This window comes from Hylobates moloch, unplaced genomic scaffold (genome assembly GCF_009828535.3).
Source record: "Hylobates moloch isolate HMO894 unplaced genomic scaffold, HMol_V3 SCAFFOLD_15, whole genome shotgun sequence".
Classification (NCBI taxonomy): domain Eukaryota; kingdom Metazoa; phylum Chordata; class Mammalia; order Primates; family Hylobatidae; genus Hylobates; species Hylobates moloch.
In genome coordinates, this window is record NW_026652290.1 from 75,946,055 (window position 1) to 75,969,268 (window position 23,214).

At 40.8% G+C, this 23,214-nt stretch overlaps 1 protein-coding gene across 1 annotated transcript in view; it reads left to right on the plus strand.

Moving 5' to 3' along the window:
- FSHR (follicle stimulating hormone receptor) overlaps positions 1–23,214 on the plus strand; it is a 202,353-nt gene that overhangs the window by 130,972 nt on the left and 48,167 nt on the right. Inside the window, exons 3-4 of the mRNA XM_032177126.2 lie at positions 16,491–16,565; positions 19,136–19,210. Of these exons, the coding sequence (XP_032033017.1) occupies positions 16,491–16,565; positions 19,136–19,210 (150 nt within the window). The remainder of the gene's footprint in view (positions 1–16,490; positions 16,566–19,135; positions 19,211–23,214) is intronic.

Sequence of the window (23,214 nt, forward strand, 5' to 3'; positions counted from 1 at the left end):
GAGAGTAAATAAAATAAATGAGCATAAAAAAGGATGACTGGAGATGATGAAACAGAGATCAAAGATAACAAGTCTAATCTTTTTTTGGTGGTAATAAATTTCAGACCCGAAAAGAGGAAGAACAATAATTTCCTTGAGAACAAAATCAGCCACTGTACCTCTCATCACAATTTGGATACATGTTTCCAATGGAAGTGTCCCTGAAGTATAAATAATCATGGCTATGGATGTTGGTTAGTGTTCATAATACAGAATCTAAAATATATGGCACATATATCTACCTTTCTTTTTGTTAGAATCTAACAGATAAAATATCTGTATCTGCCTATCCATGTATCAATCATGGGTTTGAGAAGAAAGAGAGAGTAAGAGAAGTGCTGCTGAACTTTTCAAATGAAATCTACATGCTTAAACTTGCTAATGATGTTGACCTCAAATGAAAGTTACTAAGTTCTACATCTTATGATCTAAGAAATACCTACCTACAGCTCTACTCACTCAAAGATTTCTCCTCCTACTGGCTTGGCAGAGTGCTTGAAATTTTCATCTTCCTCATGCTTTAAGGACAGTAGTCCTTTATTAAATGCAAAGTTGTTGCCTGTAAATAGTAACATATAAACCACCAGCACCCACAAGTGGTTTTGACCAGTCACCTTCTTGAGGCCTTAGATTCCTGAGAGAGCAAAATAAATTATCTCTTAGGTCCCTTCTCTCACTAAGCGTTATTCTGTAGTTCTGTAATTCTATAATATGATGATCTCACAGGCTGATGTTTCGATAGAGGATTAGGAGTCAAGGTGGATCAAGAGCCTTAAATGCCACTTAGGGAAGCTGGAATGGAGTGGAGGGGTGGTTACAGCCAAGACAGGCATAGCCACAAAGGCCTCTGGATCCAAAACACTTGCCTGGTGGGAGGCAGAGAAGAGGATACCACTGAGGAATTACACTCCATGGCTTTGCCCCTTGGATGGGCATGATGTTCATACATACCTAAAATGCCAATTGTCCTTGGTCTCTTCTGTCACTGGCAAAGACTCTTCAAAAATGAAAGGCAATGTGAAATCAAATAAGGCATGTAAGAAAACCATGCCCATTGGAGCAAGTTGCATACAAGGACCTCTTTAGGACATTGTTAACATTTCTGTCCCCGTCCCTCTCCTATAATTATCAGTGATTTGCCTTCAGCAGCAATAAAGAACATAGTTTAACACAGTCATCCCAAGTTCTAAAAAAGCAATGCTTTGTATAAAGTATAAAGCCTGTAAAGACCAGGCTTGATGCTTAAAGACATTGAAACATGTCGAATGTGACACTGGGTAGCCACCTGTGTAAGTACAGGAAGCAGCCCCATCTGCAGCATTGCGTGAGGGGCACTGGGAGGGCTTGTTGCCACAAAAGAGAATGTTAAAATAAAACACCTTCGCTGGCTTATCCCTAATGCCCAAATTCCATCGTTAAACACCATCTTCTGTGTTAAATGCCACCCTCCTTCTAACCCTTCCATCTGTTTCTCCAGGGGTGAGAAATGCTAGGTCTAGACTAATAGCTCTGGGAGTCCATGCATCAAGTCGATTATGAGTTTCATCTCAAAAGTGGGCGTCTGGAAGAAAAGCATAATGGAAAGGAGAAAAGGGAATACAGAATGGGGCAGGGAATCGCAGTATCATGAAAGAAAAGTAACTGTAATAACACCAGGGATAATAATCATTCTAATCATTCCAAAAAGGTGTTTATGTGTTAAATGCTTTACAGTTTACCAAATGCTTTCACAGACATAATTTAGTCTTTATGTTGATCATATGAAGTAGATAAGAGACAGTTTTTTACTCACTTTACACTTGAGATTTGGAGAACTAAAGGGTCTTTTCCAGGCCACACCACTAACAAGCAAGTGGAAAACTAAAACTAGATGCCAGCTATTGACACTTGCATATACCACTTTGCTCTAAAGCAAAGTGGTATATGCAAGTGTCAATAGCTGGCATCCACAGGGCCACAGTGACTCCTTAATAGAGGAGATTTGGGCAAGTTAACCACACGCTTTGCTGATCAGACCTTAACTCCTTGGGACCTTGGAAGGGGGGTTAGGCAATACTCTGAAAATCCAAGGCCTCATCTCACCAGCTTTCATAAGCTCTAGCTCTCATCCTCTCCTGTGTTAGAACTGGCTTCCTCCTACTCAGTCCTCAGGTTAAGAATAACTGGGGAAGGGGAGAGGGAGGGAGGGGCAGGCAGAAAGTCAATCACTATAAGTTCTCCTATAGATATTAAACATTTGAGCCCTCCAGACTCTGCATCTTGTTTTCTCAACACAAATGCTCCCTGATAGCTGGCTTTGTGTTTACTTTCTGTGGTGTTGCACTGTGCCTGAGAGGCATCTACAATTCAGCCACTACAACAATTACCTCACTTCATCTTTTCCTTCAGTGGCTGAGGACCTAAAGCTCATTTATATCCAGCCTGCTATAAAATCATAGTAGATGACAGATGTGATATAAGGGGCTCCAGAAAGGACTTAAAGCTCTAAAAATACCTCCAGTCCCTGCTCCTTTGTGCCCTGTATTCATGACAATTCTCTTATTAAAGCTTTGCTCCCTATTAAAATGTAATCCCCTCCGCTCCAATCAGATTTTAGTCCTCAGATACTGGCACTTGGGGGTAAATGATTTTTTTTTTTTCTTACAGCAGAAACTAGTATAGGGAAACGGGTGGGGAGGAGGGCTCTCAAAGGGGCCCAGGGATGCAGGGTGAAAAGCTCGCCATGCTTCCCATGATGCTGTATGCCAAGCTTCAGCTTGCACACAGCCCCCAGTGCAGGCAGCTTGGTTGCGGACCATCCGTTTTCCTCTCAAATGCCCTCGTTCCTTAACTGAGCTGAAAACAGCCCTCCTGCGTTGGCCTCTTCATCAACTCGCCTTTCAGCTACTACTTATTCTCACTTTCAAATTGGCGATTTCCCCCCTTACTTTTGCACAGTGTTTGGGTGCTAGAAGAAAGAAAAACCAACCGTAACTGAACATCCTTTAGAATCCATTCTCAGGTTCTTCTTGGCAGGTTATAAACTGTTTCTACTATAAGACATATCTTTAGGTTATACAAGCAGCAAGCAATGAACAAAAATCACACTCAACTCTGGGAAGAGACTTCCAATAGTTTGCACATTTCCTCATTGTCCCTGCCCATCTCTAGCTCTCTTTAAGCACTATTGGGCTTACCCAGTCACTGACCTTGTCTAATCATATTGATTGTCAGCAACTGCAGTCTAATTGGAAAGCAAGTTGCTATGGTAATTCCTGTGTCTTCTTACATTTAAAGACACAATGATCCTAAAAGGGGGAAAATTACTTGTGGTTGGTGACAGAGGAAAACATAATTAGATATGCAAATTGTAAAACTAATGTATTCAAATGAATTCTGAAATTTAAATAAGGATTTGATGTAATAAATTGGTCTCAGAATTTCTACCAAAGGCACATTTGGTCAGAAGGTATTCTTTTTCTCCAAATACTTATATTTTCAGGAAAAAATAAAGGCAATGTATCATGGACAAGCAGGAAGGGGGTGGCTATTCACAGCTGAAAATTGGGGATAGGATCCGTAACACCAGGATGCTGCATTGCGTGCTTGAAGGAACACCAGCGCAGGAGGTGGCAGACCCAGATCCTGTTCCTCCTTCTATCTTTAACTTGCTGTGTGGCCTTGGGTAAATCACCTAACTTTTCTGTGCCTTATTATTCTTCACTAGCAAACAAAATAACAGCTTTTGCGCTTTTCATTTATTTCGCCCATCAGTGATCACTTACTGGGCACCTGCTATGTTCCAAGCTATCAGCAGGAAACATTGAAAGTCAGTCTCTCTTGTCACTATGTACTCCAAAGAGAGTACAATTTCTATTAAGTTAGATGCTCCTTGAAGGCAGAAACTATATTCTTTCGAATATGTATGAAGAAGAGGCCTGCAAAGGAATTTGGGATTTGGCACCAAAAATACTAAAGTATTGTTAATTCCTGCTCCCTCCAACTAAATAAAAATGGAGAGCCTGCCAAGTGTGATTTGAGGGGCCTGGTATTATGGAGAATGTGACAGTTGCCACAGCTCCAGCACTCAGGGGCCTACAAACAGAAGTGCAGCTGGTGTGACAGCCTGACTGTGATAAAATACTCTGATAAAAGCAAAAGCAATGTGATAGACAAGCTCAGAGAAGGGAAAATGTCTTAATTCTGGAGCATTAGGGAAGGCTTCCTTGGAGAAAACTTTAAAGGTTGGGCCTTAAAATTGGAATGGGGTTTCTTTCCCACTCCACTGCTCAGGTGGGAGGGTAAAGTATATGTTCACTTGACTCAATATAAGGCAAAGGACTTCAAGCCCTGAGGATGTCACTTGTTCATTCAGCACACATTTATGGAGTACCTGCTGGGTGCACAGATACAAGTTATGGAGATAACAAAGTCCTTGACCCTAAAGGATTTATAGTCACTAGACTAGACTCTAGTAGAAAATAATAACAATAATTATAAATATCATTCCTTTACTACTTACTAAGCTTCAGATACTTAACATGTAACTATTTCATAAAGAATTCTCACAAAGTTTTATAGACTTAAATACCATTATCCCCATTTCAAAGATGAGAAAACTGAGGCTCAGAGAGGCTAAATAACTTTGCCAGATTCACCCAGCTAGTAAGTGCTTATATGGATCTACAATGCTACCTCTACTGCCTGGCTCATAACCTAGATACCCCCTTCCCTGGAAGTAATAGCTTTAACCCATTGGTTCTACAACTCCAGCAAGAAGACCCCTGGAACTAGAGAGGATTAATGAAAATGCACTCCTACCATCATATATCAAGAACATCTTAACCTAGATCAGTTCCATTATTAATTAGCCATGTAATTATAGCTTCTTATACCTTTGTTACTTTATGTGTTGAAAAAAGGGAAAGGGGGCATGTGTAGGAAAATAAATCTAGGAGATAGCTGATAAAATCTCTTCCTTTGCTGATTACTCTGAAATTCTAATTTCAGGGTCACTGGAAAAACAAAACAAAATTTCTGAAAGGTGTCTTTCTAACAGGATCCCCATTACCTGAAATTATTTTAGTAAAGGACAAATGTGTACTTCACAATTAACTTATACACATCAATAGGGGTACAGAGGACCCCTTCAGAAGCTGCTAACATGAGGAATGAGATCTGGTTTCTCTTCTCCCTCCGCACAGAGCCAGCACCCTCCATCCTCAACAGGAGCCATTCCACTATTTGTGTTGCTACTGTCTAAGTTTTTATTTAAACAAAGGGTCCCAAAGGTACAGCAAAGGCCTGAAAATATACTGAACCAGGTTGTTGATCCCCAACATCTTGGGTGGCCTAAGTGGCTGAATCACTAACATGAAAGACTCATGTTAAAAAATAATCCAGTCTTCTTATTCCTCCCTAGAATGATGGCATTTTTCTCTAGGCATTGGTAGTCTCATAAAATAGGAAGCATTTAAAAACCATTCCTTTTTCCTGACCTTGCAGGTCCCTTCACTGTAAAAATACAGACAGTCTCAGGACCAATAGGAGAAAAAAGAGGTGCAGGAGTAGGGCTTTTGCCTATAATTTGGGGGTAGAATGGGGGATAACTACTGTTCAGAAATGGATATAAAACCAGTTAAATATGGAGTCAGAGAGTACAGACCCCTAAATTTCTGAATGGTTGCAACGGGCGGGATGGATAACAGCTTTGCATGCAGGGCACTCATAAGGGTGCTACATTCAAGGCTTCCAAGGGAGAAAATAAGACCATCAATGTGACTCAAATACAGAAGCAGCCAAATGTGAGCTCCTTGTTGCTCCTTCACTGTGACTCATAAAGGAAGCTCTTTCATGCCAAGATAAGAGTTAATGAGGTATAAAATGGAGGGGCATAAAAAATAGAGTAATTATAAATTACAGAGTGAAAACAGAGGCTGGAAGCAGGAGAAAAGCCATTTGGGGGAGCCATTTGTTACAGGTATCATATCAAAAAGGCACAGTCGAACCCAGAGAGAATTATTAAGGAAGGTTTTGGGGTGCTTTGTGGTGGCAGCAGTGGACAGGACAGCCTCCAACAACACACACAGACACACACAGACACACACACACACACACACTTATTTGCTATTTCTTTAGCAAAGAGGCTCAAGACATATGTCAAGGAGGAAATCAACACTGGCTTACTGGCTTGTAGGGAGTATCAATGGAGCCCAGTTTAAGCTGACAATAAAACGTATGCTGTCTTCAAGAGAATAATGGCTCAGGACAGAGATCCTTTCTCACACTTGTCCAGGGCTTCGAGTGGTAAATGGCCCTTGCTGGCTACCCTGCTGCTACTCCCTGATAGGTCTGCCGCAGAGCCACTCCCAAAGATGCAGTGCCATAAGAAGGATGCGGCATGGAGCCCCACCTCACCCCAGCTTGTTAAAAATGAAAGCTGGCTGTCATAGAGGACTGCCAAGGATGAGGCTGGCTGCCTTTTAATAACAGAATCACAGAAATAATTAAAATCACAGAATTCCAGGGCTAGCAGGGACCCTGGAGATCATTTGGATCAAGAGTGTTGTTTTATAGATGAGGAACAAAGGCCCAGAGAAGGTAACTGATTTGACTCAAGGAGAGTGGTTAATTAGTGGCAGAGTCAGGACTAGAACCTAAGCCTCCTGATTCCAGTGAAATAATAAAAATAATAGTAAGCAGCACGAACTTTGCATAACACTATGTGCTTTTATCCTAGTGCATGACATGCATTATTCATGTGATCTTCAACAGCCCAGCCAACTACAAAGGATTGAGTATAAAATGTACTGAGGGACAGAGGACCTTCACACATCTTACAGAGGAAAATGGATCTCAGAAAGCGCCAGTGATTTGCCAAAGTGATAAAGGGCTTCCTTTGGCCCACTCAAGAGACCTTTCCATATGCAGCTTTGCATTTCTGGAGCTTAGAGAGCTGAGGGTTCCAATTTCTTAACCTTAACACCCTCTCGGGCTGTGTGTGCTAATGGATTTAGTAGTCCCCATTGTTAAACAGTTGTTCTTTCTAGCATGCCAAGTTTTGTTGTTGTTTTTTTCAGGAAACAGTTGAAAAAGGTAATAAAACAGCCAAGGGCCCGTAATTCAATGAACAGCAGCCACCATGTGTGCTCACAAGAGGGAAGGCAACTCAATAACAGGTAGTAAATACTGTGTCACTGAAGAAGAGTAGTCTCTGGCTAAATTAGGTCAAATATAGATTTCGTTTTGAGGAAGACTTTTTGGTTATTTCTTTTCTTCAAATTGGCCAAGCAATACTAATTAATCCATCAATAAAAATGTACTTAACACCTACTGTATGTACCCACTTTTCACCAGATGGTAGATGTAAAACTCTTACCTGCCCTGATGTGAGGAGCATTTACTGAACAAGTACTAGCAACCACACAGGGTGCTAGACTCTTACGTTAGGTATTAGAGTAGGGTAGATGACAACAAACTCCAAAATCTCAAAGGACTTTCAGAACAAATTTCTTTCTTTCTCATCGAGTGGTCTGGGTTGGTATTTCTCAGCATTTTATTTAAGACCCCAGGGCAAAAGCAGCTTTGCCATCTTCAACTGTGGCTTTCAAGGTTGTTCTGGGCACCTCCAACCAACAGCTAAAAAGGAGACAGTGTATGGAGAAGCACAATGGTGGGTGAAGGACCAGGCCTGAAATAGCACACATCACTTTTGTTCACCTTCCACAGCAAGAGCTTTCTTCTCACAATGCTACAACTAACAGTAAGATTGGCCAAGAAATGTAGTCTAGCTGTGCTCCCAGGAATAACAGGAGGGAAATTGATTTTGGAGGACAGTTAGCAATCTATTCCATGCCACATATTATCTCCATAATTCTCACAAAAACCCTAACACGTGGGTATAATTATTCCCATTAAAATAAATGTCATGCATATTAATTGACTCGTCCAAGGTCACATGACTGGGCAATGATAAAGCTAGAATTTGAATCTAGGCCTGTCTGGCTTCCAGGTTCATGCTGCCACTCACACATGTGTGTCAACCAAGACAAATATTGAGTCAGCAGGGCCCTGATGAGACAAAGCCATTAGTGAGATTACCCATGCAGAGCATTTAGCACTGTGCCTGCTACACAGCAAACATCTAATAAAGGTTAATTATTATCAATGTCATCATTATTCCCGCAACCTTGAGTTACACAACTCAAACTTACAAGTGTCTCAAAGCTATGGCCGCTTTACTGTCCCTGTCCCTTGTGTGTCAAAGGCTACTCCAACCTCGCACCTCACTTTCTTTTGCCTCTGCCAAAGGTGTCAGGTCACATCAAACCCAAACGACCTGATCAACATGCCTTTCCTTTCTCCTCTACACAGCATATCCACTCCCTTACTACCTACCAAACTCCTTGTCTTTCATCACTAGGAACTCAGTAAATTCCTGTTTAAGAAAGGAATTGACTACCTTTTCTAGCTTCCAACCCTAATCTGACTCTTCCTCCAGAAAATCTTTGTCCTTCCTTCACTTTTTTTTTTTTTTTTGGAGAAAGAGTCTCGCTCTGTCATCCAGGCTGGAGTGCAGTGGCGCAATCTCAGCTCACTGCAACCTCCGCCTCCTGGGCTCAAGTGATTCTCATGCCTCAGCCTCTCGAGCAGCTCAGACTATCGGCGTGTGCCACCAAACCTGGCTTGTTTTTGCATTTTTAGTAGAGATGGGGTTTCGCCATGTTGTCCAGGTTTGTCTGAAACTCCTGACGTCAAGTGATCGGCCCACCTCGGCCTCCCAAAGTGCTGGGATTATAGGCGTGAGCCACTGCGCCCAGCCCTTCCTTCACATTTTATCATATTCTTTCAATTCCATTTGCTTTCCCAAATAATTATCCTATGCATGGCCCCCAAGCACAAGGACTAGCTTCACCCCTGTGTCCAGGTAGGGATAGACTCATAGGCCACCAGCCTCCACTTCACTATTTTCTCTACTCATCCCTTCATTCTTAGTCTTGCATATTATGTACATAAACTTAAATCTCTCCCAAATATTAAGTAAATAATTGGTACACTTTATTCATTTGAAAACAGATGACCTATGACCAACATCAAACCACTCCTGAGACACCACACGACTGTTAAGAACTATTGGTCTGGTGGAAATTGCAAAGCTGACAATGATGGTGGGAAATAAAGGGAGGTTTGCAAGAAATACAGAAGAGAGTAATTGAGAGAATTTAAGATCTGTTTGGACAAAAATGGTGGAGAGAAGTCAGAGATGGCCGCAGAATTAAAAACTTAGTTTAGTCCAGTGGGCCAGTAGGGATGTCAGACAGAGCCGTTGGCTGGGGTCGTGATTGGGGAGGGGAAGAGAGTTGGGAGAGGAAAAGAATCAAGCTGCTCTAGACTGACTGTCTGTGATGAGTTCACAAAACATGTACCCCTCAGGTTGTTGCAGACAAGGGATGCTGGTCTCAGAGGGAACCTCATTCTGATGATATATAATTCATCAGCAGAGAGGTCCTAACTGAGGGAATGAGGTGACCTCAGGGGGTCAACAGGAAAAGCTTGAGGGACACCAAGACAGGGGTTAAGAAATGGTGACATTTAGAGAGTGTGTTGGGGGACATATGGTGTATAGGGAAAAATAACAAAATGCATTGAAGCCCCACTGTTTACTCGGCTGTGTTGGGCACTGGGCATGCTTCCCACACTGTCCTGCACTTCTGTTGACTCTGCACTTGCAACTTTTCATGCATATGACTAACCTGCAGATGTTTGCAAGATAAGGGCAGTACTATTTACCATCTTATATGCTTTATACTTGCACAGAAAATGTGCTAAAAGGTGCTTATTATATGAGTTGCTGCTTGGAACTTTGACTTATGTGTGCTATTGGGGAAATTACTTAACTTCTGTGTGCCATCCTCTTCTGTAAAAGGGGCTAAGGATGGCACTTAGCTCACAAGGTTGTTGTGAGGATTAAGCAACTTAATAAATGTGAAGCACAGAAAAATTGCTTGACATGTAAGTGCTTAATAAACGTTAGCTATTATGACTGTGATTTTTAGTCCCTTTCCTCATCTGCTGAGGGAAGCAAGGGAAATATATCAAATTTTAGATTACTTAAGGTTTAAATTAAGGTAAACCTAAAAATGAACACAGTAGTTTGTTGTTGATGTATTTGAAACCAAGTGCATTTAATTGAAATTTCTGAATTAGGCTGAACCACTGAAGGTACTTTTATCTCCATCTCATTTTGGGGGTATCTGTAGGATGACTCTAGTGAAGACTTATCTTAATGAGAAGGAAGCAGATCTGGGAAGACAAGACAGTCTCAGGAATGTCAGGAAAGGACAGCATCACCGGCTGTCATCTGAGGAGGCGAAAGGAGCCTTTTGGAAACATCCTCACCACACCCTGACATGTCCCACCTTGAATTGACCTTCTCCTAAAAGGAAAAGCATGCTTTTCAGGTTATGATTTCAGTGGTGGAGACAATCCATGTTGAGGCACATACATGCTCTACCTAATCTCCTTTATGCGGCCAGCAGACCAGATAGCCAATCTCACTGTAAGATTTAGAAAGGGGCTGGGGTTTGGAATAATAACATAGCCTGGTTTAAGTATTTAAATGATTCTATAGGTGAGGTTAAGGGAACAAGCTGAATTTCTGTAGGACCTTTGCGAGTAGAGTTTTCCCTCAGCACAGTGGTTGACTGTCACAAGATCTCCCAATTGCAGATGAATTTAGTCCTAAACTCCACAAAGAGAGGAAGGCAGGCTATCAGCAGGTATGTTGACATTAGAGTTTACCAGGTGACAAGCATTGTACTTTCACACATACCTTCTTATTTAATCCCTTTGACAACACTTTGAGGTAGTTATTATTCCCATCTTATAGATGAGGACCTGAAGGTCAGAGAGACTCTCACAGTGGCCCACAGTTATTGAGCTAGGAGAAAATGGAAGCAGGACTCAAACTCAGGTCTCCATTTTATTGTAAAGTCTCTGGATCTAACGTTAAGGGAATTCTAAAGGAGGGTAGAAGTGTATATTTTGAGAGCTTTATGAACTTTCCTGGAACATATTTTCAGGGGAATTTTCACCTGCCTTCTTACTCATGATATATATGTATTACACATATTATATTATATGCATATTACACTTCAATATCACAAGGTATACAACATATGTTACATATACAATATGAATTACTATATGCACATACTCTATCTTGTTATATTGAAAAGCAATATACCAAAAGTTTTATTTTTTCTAGTAACTAAAATGTACCCCATCAAATACAGATAGCACCAGTTAAGGAAAGCCTAGAAAACTAGTCTCGCTGAGTTAGGGATGATTGATGAAACCCAGGATCCATTTTATTCATCTTTAGATTCCCAGCACTGATCCCAGTGCCTGAAACACAGAAGCTTCTTAATCAAAATTCGTTAAACATTTGTTGAATTAGTTCTCCACTCTCTTAAAGATTTACTCCAAGTTTTCTGCTACGAAGCTTCCCTCCTGTGCGAATACACAATTTGATTTGCAAATACTCTGTTTACTGCAAGTTTTCAGGAACACGGCTTTATTGTATAAAAGCAAAGGTGGAAAATCTTTTATAATCTTTCAAAGGTAATTCATTCATTCAGCAAATATTTGACTGGGAGCAGGAATATTAAGATAAAGGGCAATGTCACTGTCCTCCAGCAGTTCTTAGTCTAGTGAGGGAAACAAAGCAGAATGCAAACCCAATGCAATATGCAAGGGGCAGTAATAGAGGGTCTATGGAAATCCTTAACCACTGGGGACTCAGGGAAGGAAAACAGTCAACTGAATTTAGTGTGAGCTTATTAAAAACAAAAAAAATTTTGATTCAGTGACTCTTACAAGTATTTTAATGCAATTGAATCTCTTAATTTACTGAGTTAGGGAGAAATATTTTGGATATATTGGAGAAAAATGCTCTGTGAAGAGAGGCAGGGGAGGAGGGAAAAGATGGGAAAGACCCAGAGGGGGACTATATCTCCTCTATCAGAAAGTGAAAAAGAAGTTTCTGTGAGTTTTTGATTTCTTATTCTTTTATTTTTATTATTTATTTTATTCATTTCAGGGATATATTATTTACTCACCAAAATCTGGAGTTTAGGCACAGTCTGGGCTCACTGCAAACTCCTCCTCCCAGGTTCAAGTGATTCTCCTGCCTCAACCTCCTGAGTAGCTGGGATCACAGGCATGAACTAGCACGCCTGACTAATTTTTTATTTTTAGTAGAGATGGGGTTTCACCATGTTGGTCAGGCTGGTCTCAAACTCCTGACCTTAGGTGATCCACCCGTCTCAGCCTCCCAAAGTACTGGGATTACAGGCATAAGCCACTGCACCCGGCCCTTATTTTCTTTCTTTTTAAATTTTACTTTAAATTCTGGGATACATGATGTGCAGAACGTGCAGGTTTATTACATAGGTATACATGTGACATCCTGTTCTCCAATTCATGTCATCGAAATCCTAGTGAGGCCTTTTAACTACCGGTCACAGCTCTTCATTTCTTTGTATCCAATAAACCAGTAACAACTCTACTCGGAATAAAACAGTTGAGCACTTGTCAAATGAGTATCAGCTGCAATGGTGAACAAATTAATATGACTCTGTAAGAGGTTGAAACTTTATGCTGGAGCAGACCAAATTCTATATGCTCATTCGCTCCCTAAAGTCCCCAATATTGGAAAACACCCTACCCCAACTGTCCATCAAATGTACTTGTATATTTGAAGGAAAGGAATTTGATAATGGCTCCAAAACCCACACCAGAGAGAATGCCTTGATAACCCCCAGTACCTCATGCAAGCACATGTCCCTATTCTTCATACAAACATGGAATCTCATGTACAGAAGGGGCCTTAAAAGTCATCTTCCCTAATCCCTAGTCAGATACTCAGTGAACCCCTACAGTCACCAGTCCTCTCTCCTGTTTTATTTTCTATGGGTGTTTTGTCAATTCAAGGACCTCATCTGATAGCCAGAGAAGGCCTAGGGAGAGAGCTGTGACCCAGAGAGGCACAGAAAAAGGTACCCAGATACTATTTGGTCAGCAGACCAAATATTTGTGTGTGTCACTTGCATGTTATACTCTGTATTAGTAAAATTCCCTGGAACAAAATCCTAAGTCATAGACAAGCTAGGCTGGGCTGTCACCTGCTGGACTTAGACATGTTGCCTACAGAAAAGGGGGTGAAAGAATGCCACAAACTTCATCTCCTTCAGTTTAGCAGATGATATTCATAGGCCTGAAGATTTCTTTTCCTTAGTCTACCCTTTGATCCATTCATTCATCCAGTAATCATTTATTGAGCACTAACTACATATCAACTTATCACTAGATGCTAGAGATACAAAAACAGATGAATTAGACAATGACCAAAAAAAGCAATGACAAAACATGGTGGTGATTGCTTTAACTGAGAAATGAAAAAGATCTTGTGAGAAGCTAGACAATAGGAAAACTTAAATGCTGGTAGAGTAAAGAAGGGCTTTTCAGAGGGAATGCAGATTTTTCTAAACCAACTACTTCATTCTCCTGGAGCTCCTCTATCACACTCTGCATATCCACCTATGAATATGTACATTGGGGCAAAAACTCTGGTAGCATATTATTACTATTTCCCTAAAGAACCTTGCAATACAAAGTATGACCAGCACCTGAGCTATTAGAAATGCAGGAACTCAGGCCCCATTCAAGAACTTCCCAGTGGGAATCTGCATTCTAAAAAGATCTCCAGGTGATTCTCATGTGCGTTAACATTTGGGAAGCGCTGTCCTAGAAGATGAGGAAAGGAGAGACTCATCTCTGAAAATTGTCTTCCACAGAGCTTCTGTGCTTGAGGATGAAGGCTCCTTGCACTGTTCTGGAAAAGACTTGACAAATGATCTCATCGTATCCCCTTATTTTACAACAAAGAATCCAAGGCCCAGAGGGGTGCTCAATATGGCACGGGAGGCAGGGAGGGTAGAAGAAAGTGTGTGAGCCCTTCTGTCAGCCACAGTTGGTCCCTCATACAGGTGGGGCCATTTATTAATGTGGAGACCAAAATACCAACCTCACACACATGTCAAAAGGATTACAGAGTATGTAGGTAAAGCGGCTGATAAACAGTAAACACCCAATAAATTATAATAGTAATAACTAGAGACAGAATTGGGTTAGATCGGAATAAGATGTCTAAATTTCTCAGTGAAGGACTTTTCCTTGACTGTACCCTGTTCACCTGCCCCCAACCCTCGTCTGGCCAAAGGCATCCCCCTACCCAACCCTAACACCTGGTACTGTCTTTGAAGTTGAGACCGTCAAATATGGACTACTTTCTGAAATCACTAATTTATAAGTGTTTCTTTACTTTATTCGTTCTAATAATTTCTAATTTCTTTTTGAAAAACAAATCCAGATAAGGAAATTCTCAATATGTGAATTTCAGTAAGGACATACGTCTCTACAAGTGGTGACCAAATGTACTGTTAACTGCTAGTGAACCTGGAAGTAGCTTTTGGAGGAGATGGCCTTATTTGCATTTGAGTCCTTCCTGTTAGCTAGCCTTTTCCTGCATGCCTTATTCTCTACCTGTGCCATTCTTTCACTCTACTGCATTCAAATGAAGGTCTTCTTCTTCCATCCCTTTTCCCTCCTTCTCAATTCTGTACCTCTCAGAACTCCCTGTACTTACAGGATAAAGAGTGAAATAATAAATGGCCAATAGCCAGCATGATGTTCATTCTCTATCTTTCTCTCTCTCTCTCTCTCTTTCTCTCTCTCTCTCTATATATATATATATTTAATAAAACACACACCCCACCCTTATTTATGTTCAACTGTGCAAATGATGAGGACTTTAATTTACCAAATAAATCATGAAAGATGTTATTATGGAATAAGAGGAGCTCTTCTCACAAAATGTCTCCTCATTCACGGGGGCTTCTGAGAAATGGCCCTGCCACCACTGGGTTAACATGCCACAGATGTCACCAGCCCCCGGTCACAGATGCACCAGCAGACTGCTGCTGCTCACAGTCACACTTCCCCTCCCCCATGGGCCTTCTATTTTCCTCCCCTCCAGGCCTTTCTCTTTATCAAGAGCCTTTCTAGAACTCTTCCACTAAATCCTAGGCCAGCAGACAGCACTTCTACCTCAGCCAATTTGAATGCATGCTGCCTGTGAGATTTCCTGAGACACTCTCAGCTGCCGCATTAAAGCTCCATAAGAGTCTTCCTCAGGAGGCCTAATAATAGCACGTTTCATCCGTGAGACACTCTATAAATATTAACTGATTAAGCTGCCCTCTCTCCTCACAACCTCTGGGCTTCTGCCTAGTGGACTTCATTCTCTTCTGCCCTCAAATTACTCTGGGAGAAAAAAACGCTGAGACCTGAGGAATCTTTTCTGTGTATTCTAGGCCAAGACATCATTAATGGCAATGGCCTTGCAACAACCTCCACCTCTAGGTAATGGCATGGAGTGGAAAGGGATTTAACTCTATGTTTATTATTTTTCTTAATTTTTAAGTTCCAGGGTGCATGTGCAGGATGTGCAGGTTTGTTAACCTAGGTAAATGTGTGTCATGGTGGTTTGCTGCACCTATCAACCCATCACCTAGGTATTAAGCCCAGCATGCATTAGCTATTTTTCCTAATGCTCTCCCTCCCTCAATCCTACCCCCGACAAGCCCCAGTGTGTGTTGTTCCCCTCCCTGTATTTATGTGTTCTCATTGTTCAGCTCCCACTTATAAGTGAGAATATGTGGTGTTTGGCTTTCTGTTCCTATGTTAGACATTAATGGGGCCAACAAACATGCTTTTTTTAAAAGAGACGGGATTGAGGTTCTCATCTCCCAAAGCCAGATTAGCAGAGAGAAAACAACTCCACGATCTAGGGAAGTGTCACTGAACTACAGCCAATGGGTCAAATCCAGCCTGACGCCTGTTTTTATGAATAAAGTTTTATTGGAACACAGTCAAGCTAATTCACTCATGTGTTACCTTTGGTTACATTTGGGCTACAATGTCAATTGGGCAGTTGTGATAGAGACCAAATACCACAGCAAGAGCAAAAAAATATTTACTATCTAGCCCTGTTAAAAAAAAAAAAGTTTACTGACCCATGGTCTAGGGAACTTAAATTTTGTTCTCATCCTGTATATTCCCTAAATATCTTTAAGCAAATCTCTTCCTTCCTGGACCTCACTTTCTACATCTATAGACTGGATAATCTCCAAGGTGAGCCACAGTCTTTGACTTATTCTCCTCTTGTTCTGTAAGTGTTAGCCTCTAGTATGTTAGTTTCGTCTCATTACTACAGCTGACTTCTTTGACGGCAGGAAAGGAGTTTTGTGTGTCTTGTGAATCCTCCCGGACACAAGGCTCTATGCTGAGCCCTAAAAATGTTCAAGAAGTGTAACTGAACTGGCTTGACTTATATGTTTTTTTCTCCACAGAGAGATCTCTCAGAATGACGTCTTGGAGGTAATAGAGGCAGATGTGTTCTCCAACCTTCCCAAATTACATGAAATGTAAGCAAGAAGCTTGGGGGATTTGCTCATGGCCATTCTTGAAAAAACCCTTAAAGTTCTTCTATATTCCTGGGAGGCCCTGGCTCTGCCATGGCCTCAGATCCCTAAATAAGATGTCAAAATCACCCTAAAAGGCACTGTAATGTGTCTCTATCTGGTGATCCAGGCACCAGCTCAGAGCCTAATCTCATTCTGTTGCCTGCCTGTCTTCATTTTTTGCATCATAGACCCAAGAACTTTGCCCAGTGACTATGTGCAAGCACCTCTGTGTCATCCTTCCATTCAGAGTTATTCCAGTCAAAGCCCAAAATAAGTCCCACACGATGTAGTTGAAGTTGATTAGTCCTGGTCTGTCTACTGGCCTATGCCATATATTCACCGTGAATATATGAATATATCTTGGCCAAGATAGATAACTATCTGAGACTTAGTTTTCTCATCTGTAAAACTGGAATAATAAAATTACATATGCCATAGGATTACCGTGATGAACAAAGGAGATAAATGTCAATTAAATCTAGCATATTGACTAGCTTAGAGTGTGTATGTTGTAATGATCCTTGGTTCCTCTACTACTGCAGCCAAATTTACTTTCTCTTTTTGATGTTCCAGTTTTACATAATAGTGCTGCTCACACAGATCCACTTCTGTTTCATACCAGTTTATTATTACTATAAATTATTTCACAGAATCATAGAATGTCAAAGCAAGAAGAGACTTTAGAGACTGGTCAACAATTTTTCAAAGTATATTCTGTGTATCACTAAAAACTCAGGGAATTATTAGGTATTTTTTAAAAAGGAAAAGATTTATGGTCAAATAAGATTAGGAAATATTAGGTAAATAAAATTAGATAGGTTTGCTTATCATAGGAAAACTTTTCAGAGTCTATAATACGCTAATACGCATTTAGAATCTCCAAGAAGGATATTGTGTGTTTGTCAACTAACGTTATTGGAAAGTTTTCTTTAGAGATTGTTGATTACCATCTCACAAAATTCCCATGGAACACATTTAAGAAAGCCAATGAACTACCTCCTAATTTTACAGATGAAGAAGGAAAGGCACAGAGAAGTTGTAAGGCTTATCTAAGGTCATCTGTCCAAATCCACACTCAAATAAGAACTTGAACATTAATCTTTTGAGTCTTTTGTATCTTTTTAACAAGGATGAACTTTGTTTTCAGCATTTGCCAAGTATCAGTAGGGAACAAATACACACACACACACACACACGCACACGTGTGTGTGAATTTCTTTAGGAATGACACTCAGTCTGTTCATTTGGCAATCCCCCTCTCGTGTGTGTGAATTTCTTTAGGAATGACACTCAGTCTGTTCATTTGGCAATCCCCCTCTCCCTTTTACTTCCTTCTACCCACTCTGCCTCCTACCTTCATTTTTCCTCATTGCCTCTGCACTCTGCAACTGATGTTCACCCTCCCTCTCCCCATTACTTTCATGCTTCTTCCTTCCTTCTCTTTCTGCTTGGTCTAGTTGGGAAGAACCCACAGACATTATCAGAGAAATGAACCAAAGGGCATCCAGCCCTCTGGGCAAGGTCAAGCAGGCATCCCTTGATACATTTCAATGGACAGTGAAGGTAGTGGTTTGGGTCTTTCATCTCTTCCTTGCATGAAGAGGTGCTCACCTCCATGTAGCACTGACTGTACTTAAAATGATTAATTGCCTGGTACTTAGATCTGGGTAGCTACAGGTTACAGCAACATAAAAGCTAATGAAACAGGGAGGAACTAATTAACAGAGAGCATCTCTACAAATACACATTGATCCAGCAAGACAAGGAAAGGGCAGGCTCTCTGTGTTGGAATCCAAATGTGAACATGCTCACTTCCAGACTGTTGATCAAGACACAGCACAAGCCAACATAGGGCAGAAGTCACCCCTTTCCATGAGCTCTGAGTAAGCAGCCTCAGTCTACTGCACAAAGGGAATCAATGGCCATTCCCAGCTACTGTATGCTTGGATTTCATGCTTAAAAGCAAAAAGGTATCGATTGTTGTTCTCCCAACTTTCTTTTTCTTTGCCATTTCACTCTCTTTTCCTCTAATATCTTTTTGCCCCTCACTTTTTCCTTCCTTCTTTTCACCTCTTTTCCATTTTTCATTGCCCTTTTTCATTACTTTCATTCCTTTTTCTCTTGCCTCCCGACCAGACAAACACTCATTTCACCATATTAGTCTCATTCCTAACCTCTTAGCCTCCTCCAACCCTGGAATATTCTTACTGGTTAAAGATGCAGCTCTGCTCAGGGTGATGAGAACTCATCCAGCCAATGCTCTGTTTGCCTCCAGTGGACAAGGCCCAGGTAATGAGAATGAAACAGCAGGGAGATAGGGTTAATATTTAGTTTTCACAGCTTAGTGTAGTAAAAGGCACTGCATGCTCCCTCAATATTTATTGAAATGATGGATAGATGGATGGATGGATGAATAGATAGGTGGATGAGTGGATGGGATGAATGATTTATTATGTACTCTGTAAAATGTGAAAAATACTACAGCATTCCTTACCATCAAGATCACTAGCATGTTTTTTCTTCTTTTACAGTAGAATTGAAAAGGCCAACAACCTGCTCTACATCAACACTGAGGCCTTCCAGAACCTTCCCAACCTTCAATATCTGTAAGAACTCATGTAGTTTGGTACCCCCACTATGATTAAACAGTGCAAGCCTATTTTACTAAAAGGCCCACTTGATACTCTGGGGAGCAATTACTTTTGATCAAGTATGGTGGTGGGGGGCAGAAGTGGAGGTGGAGAGATACTTGGTGATGGATTTTAGTTTAATGAGCAAATTCTACCAACATAATTATATCTTGTTTTCATTTGCAAAAACATACATAAGAAATGCCATTTGCATTAATAGAACTGTCACATGGACCTCTTACAGAACTCGGTCATAATTTAGTGTTAATGAGATGCAGCCAAAACGTCTGCTAGCATTTAGCTTGTGACCTTGACTTCAAAGCCATTGTCTCTCTTGTTCTGCATATATGCATTTTTCCCTTGATAAATTACAGCATTTTATTTTGTTTATTTTGTATGTTTTGGTTAATAACACACATGGTATTTTATCAGCAGAGACTCCTAGTGTTTCAGCTCTATTCTTTGGGCCTGCCCCTATCAGCAAAAGCACTGCGTCCTCCACTCAAATGGCTTTCAGGTTAGCTGAGGGCTTGACAGAGCCATGAGTGTTATAATGGGACCCCACAAAATAACAGATAAGAATTTGGTCTCTGGAGTTAAACTTTCTGGGTTCATTTACCAGCTACTGATCATAGGTATGGACTTAACCTCGCATATTGTTTCCTCATCAAGAAAATGGAATAATAATCCTTGCATATCTGTTATCTATTAGCATCATAATCATACATAACCAACCATTACCCAAAAATAGAGGCTTAAAGCAACGACTATTTGTCATTTTTTATCTGTCTGTGAGTTGATCAGTGGAATGGTTCTGCCGATCTGGACTAGGTCTGCCTGACCTCAGCTAAGTTCATTCATACATCTATTGTTAATTGGCAGGTCAACTGGAGGTTGGCCACCCTGGATGGCCTCAATTGGGATGACTCAGCCCTCCTCCAAGAGGCACTCATTTCTAGCAGGGTAGCATAGTAGGCTTGTTTTCATGGTAATCCCAGGGTTCTAAGACAGACAGCTGAAGATTACAAGCATCTTAAGGCCAAGATCCTGAACTAGCACACTGTCTCTTCTGACGCATTCTATTAACCAAAATAATTCACTGAATCATCCAGATTCAAAAGGTGAAGATGCTACTTCTTGATGGGAAAAGCTGCAAAGTCACAACATAAGGGATTGGGAAGGATACAGAATTGAAGCCACTTTTGCAATCAGTTTAAAGTACTTAAACATTTTTGTACTGCGCCTCTGAGAGTAGATGCTCAGTAAATATTGGCTATTAATGATATTATGATTCTGTGCCTAAATTTTCATTCATAAGAACTGGACTTAACAGGTATAATAAGAAACACTGGGCTATCATGTGCCTTAGCTCTCTGAATGAGAACTGAGGGAATAAAAGACTTAATAGAAGACAGTCCATATGATCTGGAACTTCTGCTCTCTGACAGGTACCCCAGAAAGAGTCTGAAAAATAAACAAGGTCATCTGCTTCTAAGTTACTGTCAGATGTAGGCTGGCTTCATGGGCACACAAGTGCAGTTGTACAGGGCTTTGTGCTCAGGAGGGCCCCCACACTCAGAGGACTGCTGGGTTTCATTCTCTGCTGTTACCATCTTGAAATGCTTAAACAAGAGGCTCTGCATTTTCATTTACGCTGCATCCCACAAATTATGTAGCCAGTCCTGCTTAGAGGTTAGGGTTATGAGCTCTTCTACTTTCAGGCTTGGGAGTCTTGATCTCTAAGTTGATCATGTTCCTTAGGGACAGAATCTTTGCTATGCTCTCTGCAGAGGCTAACATGCCTAGGCACATAGCAGTAGAGGAAATATGTGATAACAGAAAAAGCATGAACCTCAGAATCAGAAAATCTAGGGCTTCATCCTGACTCCATCATGCAATAGTTGAGAAATCTCGGGCTAATCACTGGACTTCTGAGAGACTCACATGGCTTATGTGAGCCTCAAACAAGATTTAGATATGAAAATATTTTGTCAAATACGAAGTGCTCAAAAACATTAATAAATATATTTGTAGGATAACTATTTCTAGTCAAATACTCAAAGTCTACCAGCCCATCCTCAGGAAAATTCTAGTAAGTTGTTGAATAATTATGCTGCCGATTAAGACCTTCAGCTTTTACCTACAAATGCTTGGCATGGGTTCAAAAAGAGGAAGTTGGAGCATGCCTTTGCATTTAAATGAACAGAATGGAAAAGAAACTATATACGAAAAACTATGAATTCAGAAGGACTGGAATCCAAATAGAACATTGATATTTATTAGCTAGCTGGTTAATTACTTTCTCTAAACCTCAGTTTGCTTATCTATAGAGTGCCTGTAAAAACCAAATAAGATTATGCCTTTAATAAAAAAACACTTTGCAAATTGTTTTTATATTAAAAACTATAAAGAACTATAGAAATATAAAATTATTAGTGCCTGTTACCCAGTTAGTTTCCTTCATTCTTTCTTCCTTTCTCCCAACTCCATCTCTCCCTTCCAGATCCTTCTCTTCCTTTGTTTTGGAAAATGCCAAAGTGGAATATGGGGATCATACAGCCTTCAGTGACAGAACAAATGCTCTCTAGGACATGGAGAGGCATCCCCAGAGACACTTTCATTCATAAACTATCACACATGGCTAATGCAAAGCACTCCTACCAAGGACAAACCCAAGAAGAAAACCAGCCTTTCACATAGATATCCCTAGCCCATGATAATAATAGCATATCTGAGAATGGTGGATTGGAAACAGGTAAATGAGAAATGAGGAATCACTGCAAAATTTGAAACCAAAGGATTCAGAATTTGACCTCATTATTGGCCCACATCTTGCAGCCAGCACCATTTGTTCTTATTAATGAGGACCCCCTTGGCCCTTCCCTTAGGAGATGAGGGCAGGGGAGATACTTGAACTTGTAAGGATGTGGGCATGGAAAGCAAAGCTCCAGACAGTGGCCTTCCTCTCAGAGGGAGAACAGAGGAAACAGAGCTATGCCTTTGCCTCTGAAAAAGGCTGAAACTTGTGCCATCTGCCACTAAGTCCTTCCTCCTCTTTGTGTCTTTTTGTCTCACTTTGGGGTGTTGAGTAGTCCTCAGTCCTGTATCAAGTTCACACAAAGCTGGAGGTGAACACTTCCAGCCACATCTTTTTCTGAGAGAAGATTATTGTTCTCAGGGCATTTTAAACCTGCTCTCAAAGGAAAGAAAAGCACAAGAAAGGATTTGGAAGGGATTATGTCACTGTCTAGGGATTCTCCTTGATTGCTCTGAAAAATAACATATCGTTTTCTTAGCCAGTTTGGGCTGCTCTAACAGACTACTGTAGCTTGTGTATGTAACTTAAACAATAAACATTTGTTTCTGATGGTCCTGGAGGCTGGAAGCCCAAGATCAGGATGCCAGCTGGCCAGTTCTTGGTAAGGGCCCTCTTCCTGGTTTACAGACAGCCATCTTCCCATTGTATCCTCACATGGCCTTACCTTGGTGCATATACACAGAGAGAAAGAGAGATCCCATGTCTCTTCCTCTTTTTGTAAGGGCATTCATCCTATCTTGAGGGTCTTCCCCTGATGATCTTATCTAACTCTAATTACCTTCCAGAGGTTCCACCCTTAAATATCATCACATTGAGGGTTAGGTTCCAACATATAAATCTGGGGAGGAAACAAACGTTCAATTCATTGCAGTTATATAATTCTACACTGTACAAAATGTTTGCACATCCATTGCTATGTAGATCTCCCATTAGGGAGTTGAGACTAAGAGTTGTCTATCTTAAGGCTTTGACTTATTGCCCAGGGTGGACCTTTCCCAGCTGTGTACTCCTCCTCAGTGTATGGCAACTCTGCCCTCCAAAGGCACTTCTACCTGCAATAAATAAATAAATTTTATATATATATATATATATATATATATGTGTGTGTGCGTATATATATATGTGTATATATATATGTGTGTATATATATGTGTGTATATAT